The 16133-nt window shown below is 47.1% G+C and overlaps 1 protein-coding gene across 1 annotated transcript in view; it reads left to right on the forward strand.

Moving 5' to 3' along the window:
* The window catches only part of LOC127430904 (teneurin-2-like), a 338869-nt gene that overhangs the window by 268782 nt on the left and 53954 nt on the right, over positions 1–16133 (forward strand). The window contains exons 14-15 of the mRNA XM_051681046.1: positions 304–499; positions 12680–12781. Of these exons, the coding sequence (XP_051537006.1) occupies positions 304–499; positions 12680–12781 (298 nt within the window). The remainder of the gene's footprint in view (positions 1–303; positions 500–12679; positions 12782–16133) is intronic.

Here is a 16133-nt window from a genome sequence, read left to right on the forward strand (position 1 = left end):
AAAAAGTAAATTTTGTTAATCACCATGAAGAGATATTCTTTGTGGATGGGCTTTTTGTGTTTGTGACTTAATTATTTTCAAATTATAACTGCATATTTTCTGTAGCATTTTTGCACTTGTCACATTTCAGAGTTGTTATAATTTATAGATTTTGATTTAATTCGACTTTTTTGATTGTCATGGCAATGTTGAAAGTGAAAATGAAGCTGACATGTCTGTTAGCTGCTTGTCTTGCTGATTGTTTTTCTTCTGTCCTCACCTCTCTTTCTCTCGCTCTCGTTCTTTCTCTCTGTTGTTCTTCAGTATGACTACATGGAGAGGCTGGATGGAAAAGAAAAGTGGAGCGTGATTGAGTCTCCTCGTGAGCGGCGCAGTATTCAGACCGTAGTCCAGAACGAGGCTATCTTTGTGCAGTATCTGGACCCCGGCACCTGGCATCTGGCTTTCTACAATGATGGCAAAGAGAAAGAGCCTGTCTCATTCAGCACTGTAGCATTAGGTACACACCTCCAGCTTTTATTTACACACAAGGTTCAGCATTTAAAAGGAAGATGGTAAAATAGAAGCTCAGCTATTTGGTTACATGCTTTTTAGAAGTTGCTTTTCATTCAAAAAGCCTCACAGTACCCATGTTCCACCCCTTAAACTTGTATTATGTTTCAGTGTGAATATGATCAGCTAAGAACAGAGAAGTTTTCATGGCTTTCGCTGTAAATGCATCTTCAGGCCAAACAAGGAATCATTTTATAAAATCAAAGGAACACTGATTGAAACACTGAAATATTTACTCTTGAGCAGGAGGAAACAGTTCTTGTCTGATCTGGATGAAAAGACAGTTGGAATGAAATATGAGTGTTGTTGCTGATGCCAGAGGCCACACTGCAAAAAATAATTTTCTTATCAGTATTTTTGTCTTGTTTACCAGTAAAAATATTTCAAAAATGACAATTCTCTCACCATCCCAGATGTGTATGACTTTCTTTTTTCTGCTGAAAGCAAACAAAGATTTTTAGAAGAATATCTCAGCTCTGTAGGTCCATTCGTGCAAGTGGATGGTGATCTGCACTTTAAAGCTCCAAAAAGCAGTCATAGTAAAAGTAATCTATATGACTCCAGTGGTTAAATTAAAGGGATAGTTCACCCAAAAATAAAAAATTCTTCCATTTTTCAGTTGTCAACTGAGCTTTATTGTCATTCCTCTATATGTAGAGACATACAAGGGGACGAAATGTCGTGCCTTGCAGGACCACGGTGCTACATAGATAGACATTACACATAGACCTATCTAGCTTATATACTATACATATACTTTATATACATTTTCAACATATACTTTACAGGCAATTAACACACATAGCGCAACAGTGCAGAGAACAGTGCAAAGAAAACATTCAGGGCAAACAGTACAGGACATTAAGGGCATGAGGACGTTAATACTTAATATACACAGGAAATGTATATAGGTGTAAACATAAGTGTTTCCCTGGTGAGCCTGGGTAGCAGCGAAGACGTTAATGTGATCAGTGTGTATAAAACTGAGAGAGAGAAGAAAACACCCTCACAGTATTGCACATAAGAATTGTAAACAGTTCTTAAAGGAACAGACCTTGTAGAATAGCAGCAAGATGTTCCGTGTCTATTTAGGTGGGGGGGGGGGGGGGTTGAAATGTTTCTGATTCAGGAGGTGGCGGTGGGGTCAGAGGGGGAAGGGGTGACTGGTGTTGAGGGCTCTCACAGCCTGGGGGAAGAAGCTATTGAGCAGTCTGGTAGAGCGGGCTCGAATGCGGGTCTTCCTGATGGTAGGAGCTGGAAGAGACTTTGGGAGGGATGGGTGGTGTCCTTCACAATACTGGTGGCTTTGCTGGAGCACCGCGCAAGGAAAGGGACACCGATGATCTTTGCGGCTGTGTTTACTGTTCGCTGTAGTGTTTTGCGGTCTGCAGCGCTGTAGTTCCCATATCAGACAGTGATGCAGTTGGTCAACACACTCTCAATGGTGCCCCTGAAGAATGTGGTGAGGATGGGTGGAGGGAGACTCGCCCTTTTCAGCCGGTGCAGGAAGTGGAGGCGCTGCTGGGCCCTCTCGGATACTGATATTGTATTGGTGGTCCAGGAGAGATCCTCTGTGATGTGCACCCCCAGGAATTTAGTGCTGCTGACTCTCTCCACGGTCGCGCCGTTGATGGTCAGTGGGAGGTGGTCAACAGAGTTTCTCCTGAAGTCCATCACAACCTCCTTTGTCTTCCCCACATGGAGGGACAGGTTGTTAGCACCACACCATTCAAGTAGTTGTGCCACTTCCTCTCTGTCGAGTATTTCATCATTGTTGCTGATGAGGCCTGCCACAGTTGTGTCATCCGCAAACTTGATGATGTGGGTTGAGCTGAACTTGGCAGTGCAGTCATGTGTCAGCAGCGTGAAGAGCAGCGGACTGAGCACACAGCCTTTGAGGGCACCTGTGCTCAGTGTGGTAGTGCTGGAGGTGTTGCGGCCGACCCGGACTGACTGAGGTCTTTTTGTTAAAAAGTCCAGGATCCAATTACAGAGGGAGGTGTTGAGGCCCAGCAAGTTCAGCTTATTGATGAGCTGTTGTGGGATTATTGTATTGAATGCCGAGCTGACGTCAATAAACAGCATTCTTACATATGAGTCTTTGTGTTCTAGGTGATTCAGGGCCAGGTGGAGGGAGGAGGATATTGCATTGTCCATAGAGCATTTTGGATGGTATGCAAACTGGAATGGGTCGAGTGTGTTAGGGAGACTGGACCTAATGTGATGCATGACTAACCTCTCAAAGCACTTCATCATGATTGGTGTCAGTGCAATGGGGCGGAAGTCATTCAAGCAGGTCACAGATGACTTTTTCGGTACTGTATGATGGTGGTGGACTTGAGACATGTGGGGATGACTGCCTGGATCAGTGAGGTGTTAAAAATGTCTGTTAGGACATCTGTCAGCTGTTCAGCACAATCTCTCAGTACGCGGCCAGGTATGTTGTCGGGACCCGCGGCCTTGCGTGGGTAATCCTAGATAGGGTTTTCCTCACGTCGGCTGCAGAGAGGCAAAGCACCTGGTCATTGGGAGGTGTGAGTATTTTCTGTGCAGGTGTGTCATTCTGCATTTCGAAACGTGCATAGAAGTGGTTGAGAGCGTTGGGGAGGGATGCGTCATCATCACAGGCCTGTGGCAGGGGCTTGTAGTCAGTGATGGTCTGAAAGGCTTGCCATACGTGTGTCTCTGCTGTCTGTGAAGTGGTTGTTGATTTTTTTTTTTTTTGTGCATGCAACTGTTTTGCCTTCTTGATGCCACGGGACAGATTGGCTCTCGCTATATTGAGGGCTGCTTTATCTCCTGATCTGAATGCATCATTCTGGGTCTTTAGCAGCCCACGGACCTCTGCTGTCAGCCATGGCTTCTGGTTGGAACGTGTGGTGATGGTCTTGGTGATTGTCACATCATCAATGCACTTTCTGATGTAGGCAGTCACTGTTTCAGTGTACTCTTGCAAGGTCTGTGTGATCATTGTAGGTAGCTGCCATCTTGAACATGTTCCAGTCTGTGTCCTGGAAGCAGTCCTGGAGTGTTGAGGTAGCATCCTCTGGCCATACTGTGATCCGTTTTTGAACTGGTTTGGTGAGTTTCAGAAGTGGTCTGTATGCTGGGATTAGCATAACAGAGATGTGATCTGAGTGCCCGAGGTGGGGGCGGGGGACAGCCCTGTATGCATTTTTTCCAGTTGTGTAAACCAAGTCCAGTGTGTTGTTTTCCCTTGTTGCAAAGTTCATTTACTCACCCTCATGATATCCCAGGTGTGTATGACTTTCTTTCTTCACCAGAACACATTTGAAGAAAAATAGAAAATATCTCCACTCAGTAGGTCCTTAAAATGCAAGTGAATGGAGATTTCTCTTTTGAAGCTCCAAATATCACAGACAGTCAGCATAAACGTCATTGTAACAAGATCCTGAGGTTCAGGGAATGAGGAAGCAGGAGACGCCGATTCCAACACAGGAGTGTCTTTTTATTCAACACAAAACTTGTTCGCTTCAAAGCGCAAAGGTACAGCTTCAAACGCACACAACTCAAGGTGCTTCAATATAAATGAATACGGCAGTGGTCAACACACATGTAGCTTCTCAGCTGGGCTCTCTCTCTACTGCTGCTGTCTCCTCTCCTTAAAAGCCCCCATCACTACTCACTGAAGCACAAGACAGGCATTAAGCACAGGTGGAAATCATTCACCACTCATCTCCCCTGCTTCACTTTCCACAGCACGACGCTCAGCCACACCTCTGCCTCAACATAACCCCACCACCCGCCTCAGGCTGGGGACCCGTCCAGCCTGCCACTGACTCCCCTCGCTCCGAGAGAGGAAATCAGCCACAGCCATCTGCGCCCCCAGCCTGTGGACCACCTCGAATTTAAAGGGCTGAAGTGCCAGATACCAACGAGTGAGCCGTGCATTAGTATCCTTCATGCGATGGAGCCATTGGAGCAGTGCGGATTATGATAAGCTGTCTGGAATAGCATTTCCTGGCGGCTCTTTGGTATAAACAACTGGGTTGCATCTTCTTTTGTCTGAGTGTCCTGCGTCACTCAAAACAACCGATCATTTATAATAGAAAATTACGGATATGCAAGTGCAATGTCTGGCCGTAGGCGTTGACCATCAATCACTTTCACTTTGTCAAAGGCGTACCTAAGGGTCTAGTCTCATGTCTTCTCCAGAGGGAAATCCCCAGCAGGGAATCCTGTAATGGCTGGTAAAGCCAAAACATCCCCCTCCCTTGCATCATCCTGACGTGGAGCTGACACAGGTGGCCCCGGCTCCAGCTCCCCAGCCAGCTAATCGCAAAACACACGCAGACACTTTGGTGCAGGACCCATCCGCACATAATCCCCCAAATAATGACTGAAATGCCGGTCAGTTCTTACCCAAAATCAGTGGATGGGTGAAACGTGGACTAACCGCCGCCTCTATATTTTTGCCCCTGAAATTGAATAGCAACGGGCACCAAGGGATATTCATGAATGTCCCCAAGCACACACCTCACCTCCACCCTATGTGCTGTACCCAAAGACTCCCGTTGAACCAAGCATTGGTGAATCGAGGTCTGATTACAACCCGAATCCACCATGGCTCAGTATGTACCCTCTTGAATACTCACAGGTATCTGGTATGTCCCTGCTCAGTCGGGGGCAGTATGCAGCGCGTTGGGGACTCGGACCGACATCCCCACATCCATCGCCGAACATTGGTCCTGGAAGTGGCCCGGGTCCCGCCAGTAATGCCAGCACACCGGCCCAAACTTCCCCCCGCACCTGCAGCCACAGATTCTCCATCCTGGCGGGAAAGGTAAGAAGACACAGAAGGTGGGGCAGAGATGACCGGAACCGCCTGGGTCCGTGGAGCAGGTTTTGGGGGAATAAACACCGTCTCCGGGGAGCAGGGACAGGAACAGGGCAAAGTAGGGGAGAGGAAAAGACAACAGGAGAGAGAGAGAGAGAAAAAGCTTGGCCATCTCCTGAATACGCCGTCAAGTGGTCCTTAGCCAGCCGGACTGCAGCCTCCAGTGACGTCAGTCGGTGGCACTGGACCCACTCCATGGTCCTTCTGGGCAGCCGGTTGATGGACTGTTTCAGCGCCACCAAGTTGATAATTCCCCCGGCGTCGCAGTCCTCCACTAGCATCCACCTCTGGCAGGCATCCCGGAGCTGCTAGGTGAAGGCAAATGGGTGGCCGAATTCCCCGTAGGTTAGCGCCTGGAAGCGCTGATGATGTTGCTCTGGGTTCTGGCCAACCCGCTGTAAGATGGTTCGCTTCAGATCTGGGTACTCCAGCAGGTTAGCCACCGGCAGTTTTTGGGCCACGAGCTGAGCCCCCCCAACCAAAGCGGCAGCAGGCAGACCGCCCACTGCATCTGGGGCCAGCCCGACCCCACAGCGTCCCGCTCAAACAACTCAGTGAATGCTTCAAGGTCGTCCTGGGGACCCATCTTGGCCAGAGTGATCTGAGGTGGGGGTTCCACGGCTGGTGTAGCTGCTGGAGTACCATGCGGCAGCAAGCTCTGGAACATCCGCCGGTCCTCCACCTGGGATTGCAGGAGTGCCACGAAACGTTGCTCTTGTTCCGATCGAAGCTCTAGGAGAGCCTGGTGTTGGGTCTGGTGGATGCTAGCGAGGGTTTTGATGAAGTCCGCCAGCGGCGAGGACTCCATGATGTATCTCCCTCAATTCTCAGGTTTCGGCACCAGTGTAACAAAATCCTAAAGTTCAGGGAATGAGGAAGCGGGAGACGGCGATTCCAACACAGGAGTGTCTTTTTATTCAACACAACACTCATTCGCTTCAAAGTGCAACAGTACATCTTCACATGCACACAACTCAAGGTGCTTCAACATAAATAAAAACAGCAGTGGCCAACACACATGTAGCTTCTCAGCTGGGCTCTCTCTCTCTACTGCCGCTGTCTCCTCTCCTTAAAAGCCCCCATCACTCCTCTCTGAAACACAAGACACGTGTTAAGCACAGGTGGAAATCATTCACCACTCATCTCCCTTGCTTCACTCTCCACAGCACGGCGCTCAGCCACGCCTCTGCCTCCACAGTCATCCATATGATACCAGCTGTTAAATTAATGTCTTCTAAAGTGACAGGATTAAGTACTTTTTAACTCTAAATCATGCTTCCATTCTGCAGTGGTATGCGCATGTGATGTAATCGTGGTGGCATTTGAAACACCCAAGAACTGATGTACGTAACAACCAGAAGAGCAGCACTGTTTACAAGTGAGGAGGAACGCTGTACAGTAGCGTCGTTGATTTTGGTTTAGATCTGTATTTATCTGTTCCCTATCTGTCACTCACTCGACGTTGGTGTCGATGTAGTGACACTAGGGGTGACTCTTGGGAGCCCGAGAAACCTCTGGTCTTTGATAAAAGGCCAATGAAAATTGGCGAGTGGTATTTGCATGCCACTCCCCCGAACATACGGGTATAAAAGGAGCTGGTATGCAACCACTCATTCAGATTTTTTCTTCGGAGCCGAACGGTCATGCTCACTGAGCTGAATACTACTGTTCATTCACCTCTGCTGGATCTGACGGCGCATTTCAGCGGCTTCTCCCTCCTCTGCACTGGTGCACTGCAGAGAATGCCCCTGGGCGCTTCGGCAGAAAAACTAGAGAGTATATTTTCTGAAAGAGCATTTTTCCCCTCTAAAAGAGTATATATTTCTCTAAAAGAGCGCACACACGGAACGTCTTTTTAAAGACGCATCTTTTTAAAGATGCTTTTCCGATTGTGTGTTATTCCTGGTTGTGCTCATTATCTCTCGCCTTCTAACGGTCACAATCACTGTCTTTCGTGTCTGGGCACTGCTCACGCGGAGACAGCATTCGTGGATGGTCATGTTCTCATTGCGAGAATATGTCCATGGCAACGTTGCGGTCGCGGCTCGCCTTCGTAAGAAAGAGAGCCACCCCAGAGGCTCCCGCCTCGGTCCTTCTACCCACGGGTTTGAGGCCAGCACGGCTAGCACCGGGGGCGATTTGGGGACCCCAATGGGACCGCCTCCGCAGGGTATCCCCCGCAGACTTCCCATTCCCCAGCACGCCCATCTGCCCCGATCGGGCTTCCGGGTGAGTCCGCCGGCTCGTCTCACGGTGAGTTCGACCTCTTATTCAGAGCCCGCGAAAGTGATGAGCTCTCGAGCGCAGCATCGGAGAGCGGGCTCGTCCAGTCGGAAGCCTCAGCTGGGCTCCTCCCTTCGGGGTCGATCGCCCAGTCACAGGCTGACACGGAGATGTTGACATGCTTTCCCGGGCAGCCGCGAGCATCGGTTAGAGTGGATTTCACCGCTCTTCCCTGAACCCTCGTGGCTTGGTGATTGGTTCCTGGGCTCGCGGCGCTGCTCAAAGCCATGCCCCGCCCCGTTCCTTTCTTCCCAGAAGTGCATGAAGAGCTGACAAGGTCGCGGGAGGCACTTTTTACTGCCCGGTCCCGATCTTTTCAGCTTCCCCGCTCTCACTACCCTCGATGGTGGGGCGGCCAAGGGTTATTCGGCAATCCCCCGGTGGATAAAGGTGCTCGCGGTGCACCTATGCCCGCAGAGCGCCGTTACCTGGCGCGGGTGCCCAAAGCCCCCGTCCAAGGCCTGTAGGTTTACATCGTCTCTGACGGCCAAGGCCTACGGTGCCGCAGGACAAGCCGCCTCTGCCCTGCATGCCATGGCTCTCCTGCAAGTCCGCCAAGGCGCTAAAGGAATTGCACGAGGGTAGTTCGGGCACGCAGCCGCCGGCCTCTGGACGGGTCCACGGCTGCGTTGGCACATCAACTGACTCGAGTTACTGCCAATTCTGCTTGCCCTGCGGAGGTTCTGGCCGTTGATCCAGGGCAAGCACGTGCTAGTTTGGACAGACAGCACGGCAGCGGTAGCATATGTCAACCGCCAAGGCGGTCTGCGCTCCCGCTGTATGTCACAACTCGCCCGCCGTCTCCTCCAACGGAGTCAGCAGCACCTCAAGTCGCTGCAAGCCACTCACATCCCGGGCAACCTCAACACTTCGGCGGACGCGCCGTCACAACAGGTTACCCTCAAGGGAGAGTGGAGACTCCACCTTCAGGTGGTCCAGCTGATTTGGAGTCGATTCGACAGGCACAGGTGCACCTTTTCACCTCCCAGGAATCCTCCCCACTGCCCGCTCTGGTACGCCCTGACTGAGGCCTTCCTTGGCATAGACGCACTGGCACACAGCTGGCCCCCTGGCATTCGCAAATATGCGTTTTCCCCCAGTGAGCCTGCTTGCACAGACCCTGTGCAAGGTCAGGGAGAACGAGGAGAAGGTCGTCCTGGTAAGCACCCTACTGGCCTGCCCAGACGTGGTGCTCAGACCTCACACTCCTCGTGACAGCTCCCCCCGGGCAAATTCCCCTGAGGAAGGACCTTCTTTCTCAGGGAAGGGGCACCATCCGGCACCCGTGCCCAGACCTCTGGAATCTCCATGTCTGGCCCCTGGACGGGACGCGGAAGACCTAAGCTGTCTCCCACCTGCGATGGTAGACACGTTCACTCAGGCTAGGGCTCCCTCTACGAGGCGCCTGTATGCCTTTTAAGTGGCGTCTGTTCGTTAAGTGGTGTTCCTCCTGTCGGGAAGACCCCCAGAGATGCGCAGTCAGATCAGTGCTTTCCTTCCTGCAAGAGAGGTTGGAAGGGAGGCTGTCCCCTTCCACCTCGAAGGTGTACGTTGCTGCCATAGCAGCACACCACGACGCAGTCGACGGTAAGTCCTTAGGGAAGCATGATCTGATCATCAGGTTCCTAAGAGGCGCCATGAGGCTGAATCCCTCCAGGCCGCGCCTCGTTCCCTCATCGGACCTCTGTAGTTTTTCAGGGTCTACAGAGAGCCCCCTTTGAGCTTTGCAGTCAGCCGAGCTTAAGGCACTCTCCATGAAGACTGCCCTTGTGGCTGCGCTCACTTCCATCAAGAGGGTAGGTGACCTGCAAGCGTTCTCTGTCAGCGAAACGTGCCTGGAGTTCGGTCCGGGCTATTATCACGTGATCCTGAGACCCCGACCGGGCTATGTGCACAAGGTTCCCACCACTCCTTTTAGGGACCAGGTGGTGAACCTGCAAGCACTGCCCCAGGAGGAGGCAGACCCAGCCCTGTCGTCGCTGTGTCCGGTGCGCGCTTTACGCATCTATTTGGATCGCACGCAGAGCTTTAGAGTCTCTGAGCAGCTCTTTGTCTGCTTTGGTGCACAGCGGAAAGGAAGTGCTGTCTCCAAGCAGAGGATCGCCCACTGGCTCATTGACACCATAACTATGGCATATCTCGCCCAAAACATGCAGCCCCCGCTAGGGCTACGAGCCCATTCTACCCGTGGTGTAGTGGCTTCTTGGGCCCTGGCCAGAGGTGCCTCTCTAACAGACATTTGCAGAGCAGCAGGCTGGGCAACACCCAACACCTTTGCAAGGTTCTACAACCTCCAGGTGGAACCGGTTTCATCCCAGGTAGTGGCACGCAACACAAGCGGATAAGCCCGGGATAGCCGGCCGGGTGTATTGCTTGCATATAGCGCCTTCCACCTCCTTTTGAGCTGAAGATGTGCGCTGTTAATTCCCAGTAGTGTTCACAAAAGTTGTTCCCTGGTTGACTTCCTCCGAGCCCTGTGGCAGTCGAGTTTTTGGAGAGACTCGCTGCCGGCCCAGTACACGTGCTAACTAAGAGCCCGGTTCTGGGGTATGTGCTCCGCATGTGGCGGTTCCCTGTAAGGCTAACCCCATGCGATCTATATCTTCCGCTAATTAATTTCCCTGCTGGCAAACTGCATCTTCCTTGGGCAGAGCCCCTCTGCCCCAGTCTCCATGTTGTAGTAACTCCTCCCCCATTGGGCAGGATCTACCTTGAAGGCTCTCCACATGGTTGGAAAGACCATGTGATGTATTCTTCCACTTAAATATCCCCCCCTCTCTTGGGGCGAGGTGTGGTCTCCGCGGTGTCCTCCCCTTTGGAGGGACACCCCCCGACTAGACCTGGCGGCCCAGTCAGATAATCCCCCTTCTTTTTTAGGGAGTGGAAAAAGAGAAGGGGAAGGAGGCCACGACTGGGTTAAGCCTGTCTCTATCTCTGGGTAGTCGACTTATCCCCAAAAAGGGCCATTCGACACTCATAACTGTGTTGGGGGAGGTTACGTGTCGACCTGGTGTGCTGGCTATGAGGCACACAGCAAGTCTGCCCACCACACACCGCCAGTTCACGTAACAGTTCAGCCTTGTGGCGTTTTGTATAGGGACCCCTAGTGTCACTACATCGACACCATCGTCGAGTGAGTGACAGATAGGGAACGTCATGGTTACTGGTATAACCTCCGTTCCCTGATGGAGGGAACGAGATGTTGGTCCCTCCTGCCACAACACTGAACTACCCGCTGAAATGGCCGGACCTTATATCGGCTCCTCAGCGTAAAACCTGAATGAGTGGTTGCATACCAGCTCCTTTTATACCCGTATGTTCGGGGGAGTGGCATGCAAATACCACTCGCCAATTTTCATTGGCCTTTTATCAAAGACCAGAAGTGTCTCGGGCTCCCAAGAGTGACCCCTAGTGTCACTACATCGACACCAACGTCTCGTTCCCTCCATCACGGAACGGAGGTTACACCAGTAACCATGACGTTTCTTTACTCACAATGGTGTGTTTGTGTGCTTATCCTGGATGTTTCAACCGAGAGGAGAATGTGAGATTACGTCTGTATCATGGCAACGGAATACATCACACGAGAGACTGCTTGGACTCCACCCTCTTGTGAAGCGTTGGATTATATTTAAAAAGTACTTAAATATTGATTTTTTTTTTTTTTTTTTTTTTTTTTGCACCAAAAGTGATCGTATCGCTTTAGAAGACATTAATTTAACCACTGGAGTCATATCGATGATCTTTATGCTGACTGTCTGTGATTGTTGAGCTTCAAAAGAGAAATCTTCATTCACTTGCATTTTAAGGACCTACAGAGCTAAGAGATTTTTCTATTTTTCTTCAAATGTGTTCTGGTGAAGAAAGAAAGTCATACACACCTGGGATATCATGTGGATGAGTCAATAATGAGAGAATTTTCATTTTTGGATGAACAATCCCTTTAATGTCTTCAAAAGAGATATGATTGCTTTGGGTGAGAAACAGATCAATATTTAAGTCCTTTTCACTGTAATTGTTTACTTGCGCTCACTCTCCAATGCGCGTCCATGAGCGGAATCAGTTCAGCTGTCTCTTGTGTAATGCAAGCACGTTAGCATGTTCACGCAAGAGCTGACGTGATACAACTGGAAGTGCTGCTCAATTTGTTTACACGAGCTTCATTGGTTTTGCTTTGCAGGCAAACATGCAGGTTTGTCAAATGTATCAAATTTTAAGGATTTTTAGACATTTGTTCCTGAAAACTAAAAAAAAAAAATGCTGGTTAAGTCTGAAGTCTGTTGACTGAAGTTCTTGCAGTGCAGAACCAAGATTGTGAGTTATTTAAATTTCCTGTTTTAGTTCATTATGGGTTTACAAAACTAAAAGGAAAATGTCAGGCATAGAAATTGAATTTTTCATAAGACAGCAAGTATAAAGATCTGTGCATTTTTAATGAGAATAAATCTGAGTGAGTGACAGTCGTCATTACATCCCTTGCTCTTTAAAGAGACCAAATGCAAAACTGTAAGCAGGAAAAGGCCTGCTTACTTAGTTTCTGCTTTACTATTCAGTTTGACAAGAAATACGCACATACATTCTGCTGCTCTGGAGGCCTCAAAATCATTGAAGTCTGGAGATCAAATCCACGCATTTCTTCTAGCTATCATTCATTTGATGGCCAGAGTTGATTTAAATAACATGCATGATTTATTGTAGCCTTTATCGCCATCGTAACGTTATATTTCCCATAAGGCTTTAGTAAACTTTGTCTCAGTAATTTTTGCATTGCCTCTGAACAGAAAATAATGCTGGCTGAAAGTTCAAATTGCACCATGCTGTGTAAAAGATTATCTCGCAAAGCTCATGACAGTTCGTAACATTATGATTTTGCTTCAGTCTGCTGACGGCGTTTTAAAAAGTCTTCAGGATTTTACATTCCACTGTCTCCCATTGATAACTGAGGGTTAAATTTGCTCGTCATTCTGTCCTCATGTCTCATCTCAGACTCGGTGGAAGAGTGCCCCCAGAGTTGCCATGGCAACGGAGAGTGCATGTCAGGAGTGTGTCATTGCTTCCCAGGGTTCCATGGCACGGACTGCTCTAAAGGTACCATTTACTTTCACATTATGTTGTACATGTTTTCTGTTGCAACTTCTGTCAATACATTGGTTTTATAGTGACATAGAAAATCAATATTCAAAAATATTTATAATAGCATATTGTTTGAAAAACATTTCTGGGCGCTCTTCGAAATGTATTTCACAAATGGTCAGAAATGTTCATCAGACTTTAACTATTATAGGAACAGTAGTCAAACATTGATATAATTCATCCCGGTGATTAATATTGAACAGTGCATCATTGTGTCATTTAATTCTTAGTTGCCAGGTAACCTTTTGTTTTACATCCAAATCGTATATACATAAATTATATATACATAATTTAAATGGAGTTTTGATCTTGTGCTTAAAATGTTAATTTCCTACGGTATGTTGACATTTCCGTGGAATTGCCCTACTACTAATTTCATAGCTAAAGTACTAAACTTTAATTCTAGCTATTATTGGTGCATGTGCTTCTGGTATTGTTGCATGAAACATTAGTTAGAATCTTTACTGGAATTCAGCATTTGACATCAAATCATCTTTTATAATCATTGCTGTACATAAGCTCTAATAATTTGTCCTAACGGCTCTACGCTCTCATATCACTGTGAGATCTAGACAAATGAATTACAACATCACTGATTAATTTAGTCTCAGTTTGTTGGCTTTACTGTGCCAGAAATATCTTTTTGAGTTATGGTGTGTTCTCAGTGGAGGCTTCTCTCAGAGATGTGTGTGTGTGTGAGCCCACCTGAGGCTATAGACAGCTAGTTTATTACTGTCGAATGCCATCTCCACAGAGTAGCTGAGACTGCTGTTGATAATGCCTCTGAATCTCTCTGTCTTGATTACACAAGACATGGTCAGTGTTAGCAGCATATGCAGGAGAGATTGTACAGCATTAGTACTGCCTGTGTGGGTGAAAAGTGAACATTGTAAGGGAAAAAAGAGGGAAATATGTTTGCCGTGAATACTTTCTCCCTTCCCTACATTCAATTTAGTTGAAATAGTGGTCTGAAGTAAGCCCTGTATAATTAGGCTGGTTTCAGGTTCATCTGACCCGAACAGGACATGTGTCTTAGGGGGGCATTTACATAAGACGTGTACTTGCATTGGAAAACAGCTAGACAAAGTGCAAAGAAATGGAGTAGAATGCAGGGGCTTTGTTTAAATTCTTTTGTTTTATTTACACACTGTCTTAAAAACACAACACTTGTGGCGAGATGCTTTAAACAGCGCAAGATGTGACATAACAGTCAAATATATTCTTCTGTTGAATGACTGTTGCACTTTAAATGGGATGAATTTAACCCTCATGTTGTGTTTGGGTCATTTTTGACCCATTTAAGAGTTAAAAACAGTATTAATCTTAATCTTGTATTTAGTCAAAATGCCAACAAAAAATTGGGATTCAATACAGTGTTATTATAGTTAACGAAAACCAAAAAAAACGGAAATTTCTTAACTCCAAAATTAACTCAAATAAAAATGATCTCGAATTCATTTCAGTTTTAGTTTAGTTTTAGTTTTGGGCAAAGTAGGACACTTTTGAAAATTGTGCATTTCTTGGCACTTTTACTTATAATCCAAACACACATAACCTGACATTATACCTTTGAAGAAAGCTTAGGATAACCCGCATCTCAGAATAGCATTCTGAGATGCTATTCATCTCACCACAATTATACAGAGCGGTTATCTGAGTTACCATAGACTTTGTCAGCTCAAACCAGTCTGGCCATTCTCTGTTGACCTCTCTCATAAACAAGGCATTTCCATTCACAGAACTGCTGCTCACTGGATGTTTTTTGTTTTTGGCACCATTCGGAGTAAATTCTAGAGACTGTTGTGCGTGAAAATCCCAGGAGATCAGCAGTTACAGAAATACTGAAACCAGCCCATCTGGAACCAACAGTCATGCCACAGTCCAAATCACTGAGATCAAATTTTTTCCCCCATTCTGATGGTTGATGTGAACATTAACTGAAGCTCCTGACCAGTATCTGTATAATTTTATGCACTGCACTGCTGCCACACAATTGGCTGATTAGGTAATTCATTGTTGGTGCCAGACGGGCTGGTTTGAGTATTTCTGTAACTGCTGATCTCCTGGGATTTTCACACACAACAGTCTCTAGAATTTAGTCCGAGTGGTGCCAAAATCATCCAGTGAGTGGCAGTTCTGCAGATGGAAATGCCTTGTTGATGAGAGAGGTCAACAGAGAATGGCCAGACTGTTTCGAATTGACAAAGTCTATGGTAACTCAGAAAACCGCTCTGTACAATTGTGGTGAAAAGATGCGGGTTGGCGCTGTTTTGGCAGCACGAGGGGGACCTACAAAATATTAGGCAGGTGGTTTTATTGTTGTGGCTGATCGGTGTGTGTGTGTGTGTGTGTGTGTGTGTGTCTATATATATATATATATATATATATATATATATATATATATATATATATATATATATATATATACTGGCGGCCAAAAGTTTGGAATAATGCACAGATTTGCTCTTATGGAAAGAAATGGATACTTTTATTCACTAAAGTGGCATTCAACTGATCACAATTTATAGTCAGGACATTAATAATGTGAAAAACTATTACAATTTGAACTTAAAATACTTCAAAGAGTTCTCATCAAAAAATCCTCCACGTGCAACAATGACAGCTTTGCAGATCCATGGCATTCTAGCTGTCAGTTTGTCCAGATACTCATGTTGCATTTCACCTCACACTTTCTGTAGCACTTGCCATAGATGTGGCTGTCTTATCGGGGACTTCTCACGCACCCTACACCTAACTTATGGTTAAGGTCCATAACACTCTTTTCCAATTATCTGTTGTCCAATGTCTGTGCTTCTTTGCCCACTCTAACCTTTTCTTTTTGTTTTTCTGTTTCAAAAGTGGCTTTTTCTTTGCAATTCTTCCCATAAGGCCTGCACCCCTGAGTCTTCTCTTTACTGTTGTACATGAAACATGTTGAGCGGGTAGAATTCAATGAAGCTGTCAGCTGAGGACATGTGAGGCGTCTATTTCTCAAACTAGAGACTCTGATGTACTTATCCTCTTGTTTAGTTGTACATCTGGCCTTCCACATCTCTTTCTGTCCTTGTTAAAGCCAGTTGTCCTTTGTCTTTGAAGACCGTAGTGTACACCTTTGTATGAAATCTTCAGTTTTTTGGCAATTTCAAGTGTTGTATAGCCTTCATTCTTCAAAACAATGATTGACGGACGAGTTTCTAGAGAAAGCTGTTTCTTTTTTGCCATTTCTGACCTTAAGACATGCCAGTCTATTACATACTGTGGCAACTCAAAATCAAACAATTTTAAACTTCATTTAATGAACCAAATA

Source organism: Myxocyprinus asiaticus, chromosome 40 (assembly GCF_019703515.2).
Source record: "Myxocyprinus asiaticus isolate MX2 ecotype Aquarium Trade chromosome 40, UBuf_Myxa_2, whole genome shotgun sequence".
Classification (NCBI taxonomy): Eukaryota; Metazoa; Chordata; class Actinopteri; order Cypriniformes; family Catostomidae; genus Myxocyprinus; species Myxocyprinus asiaticus.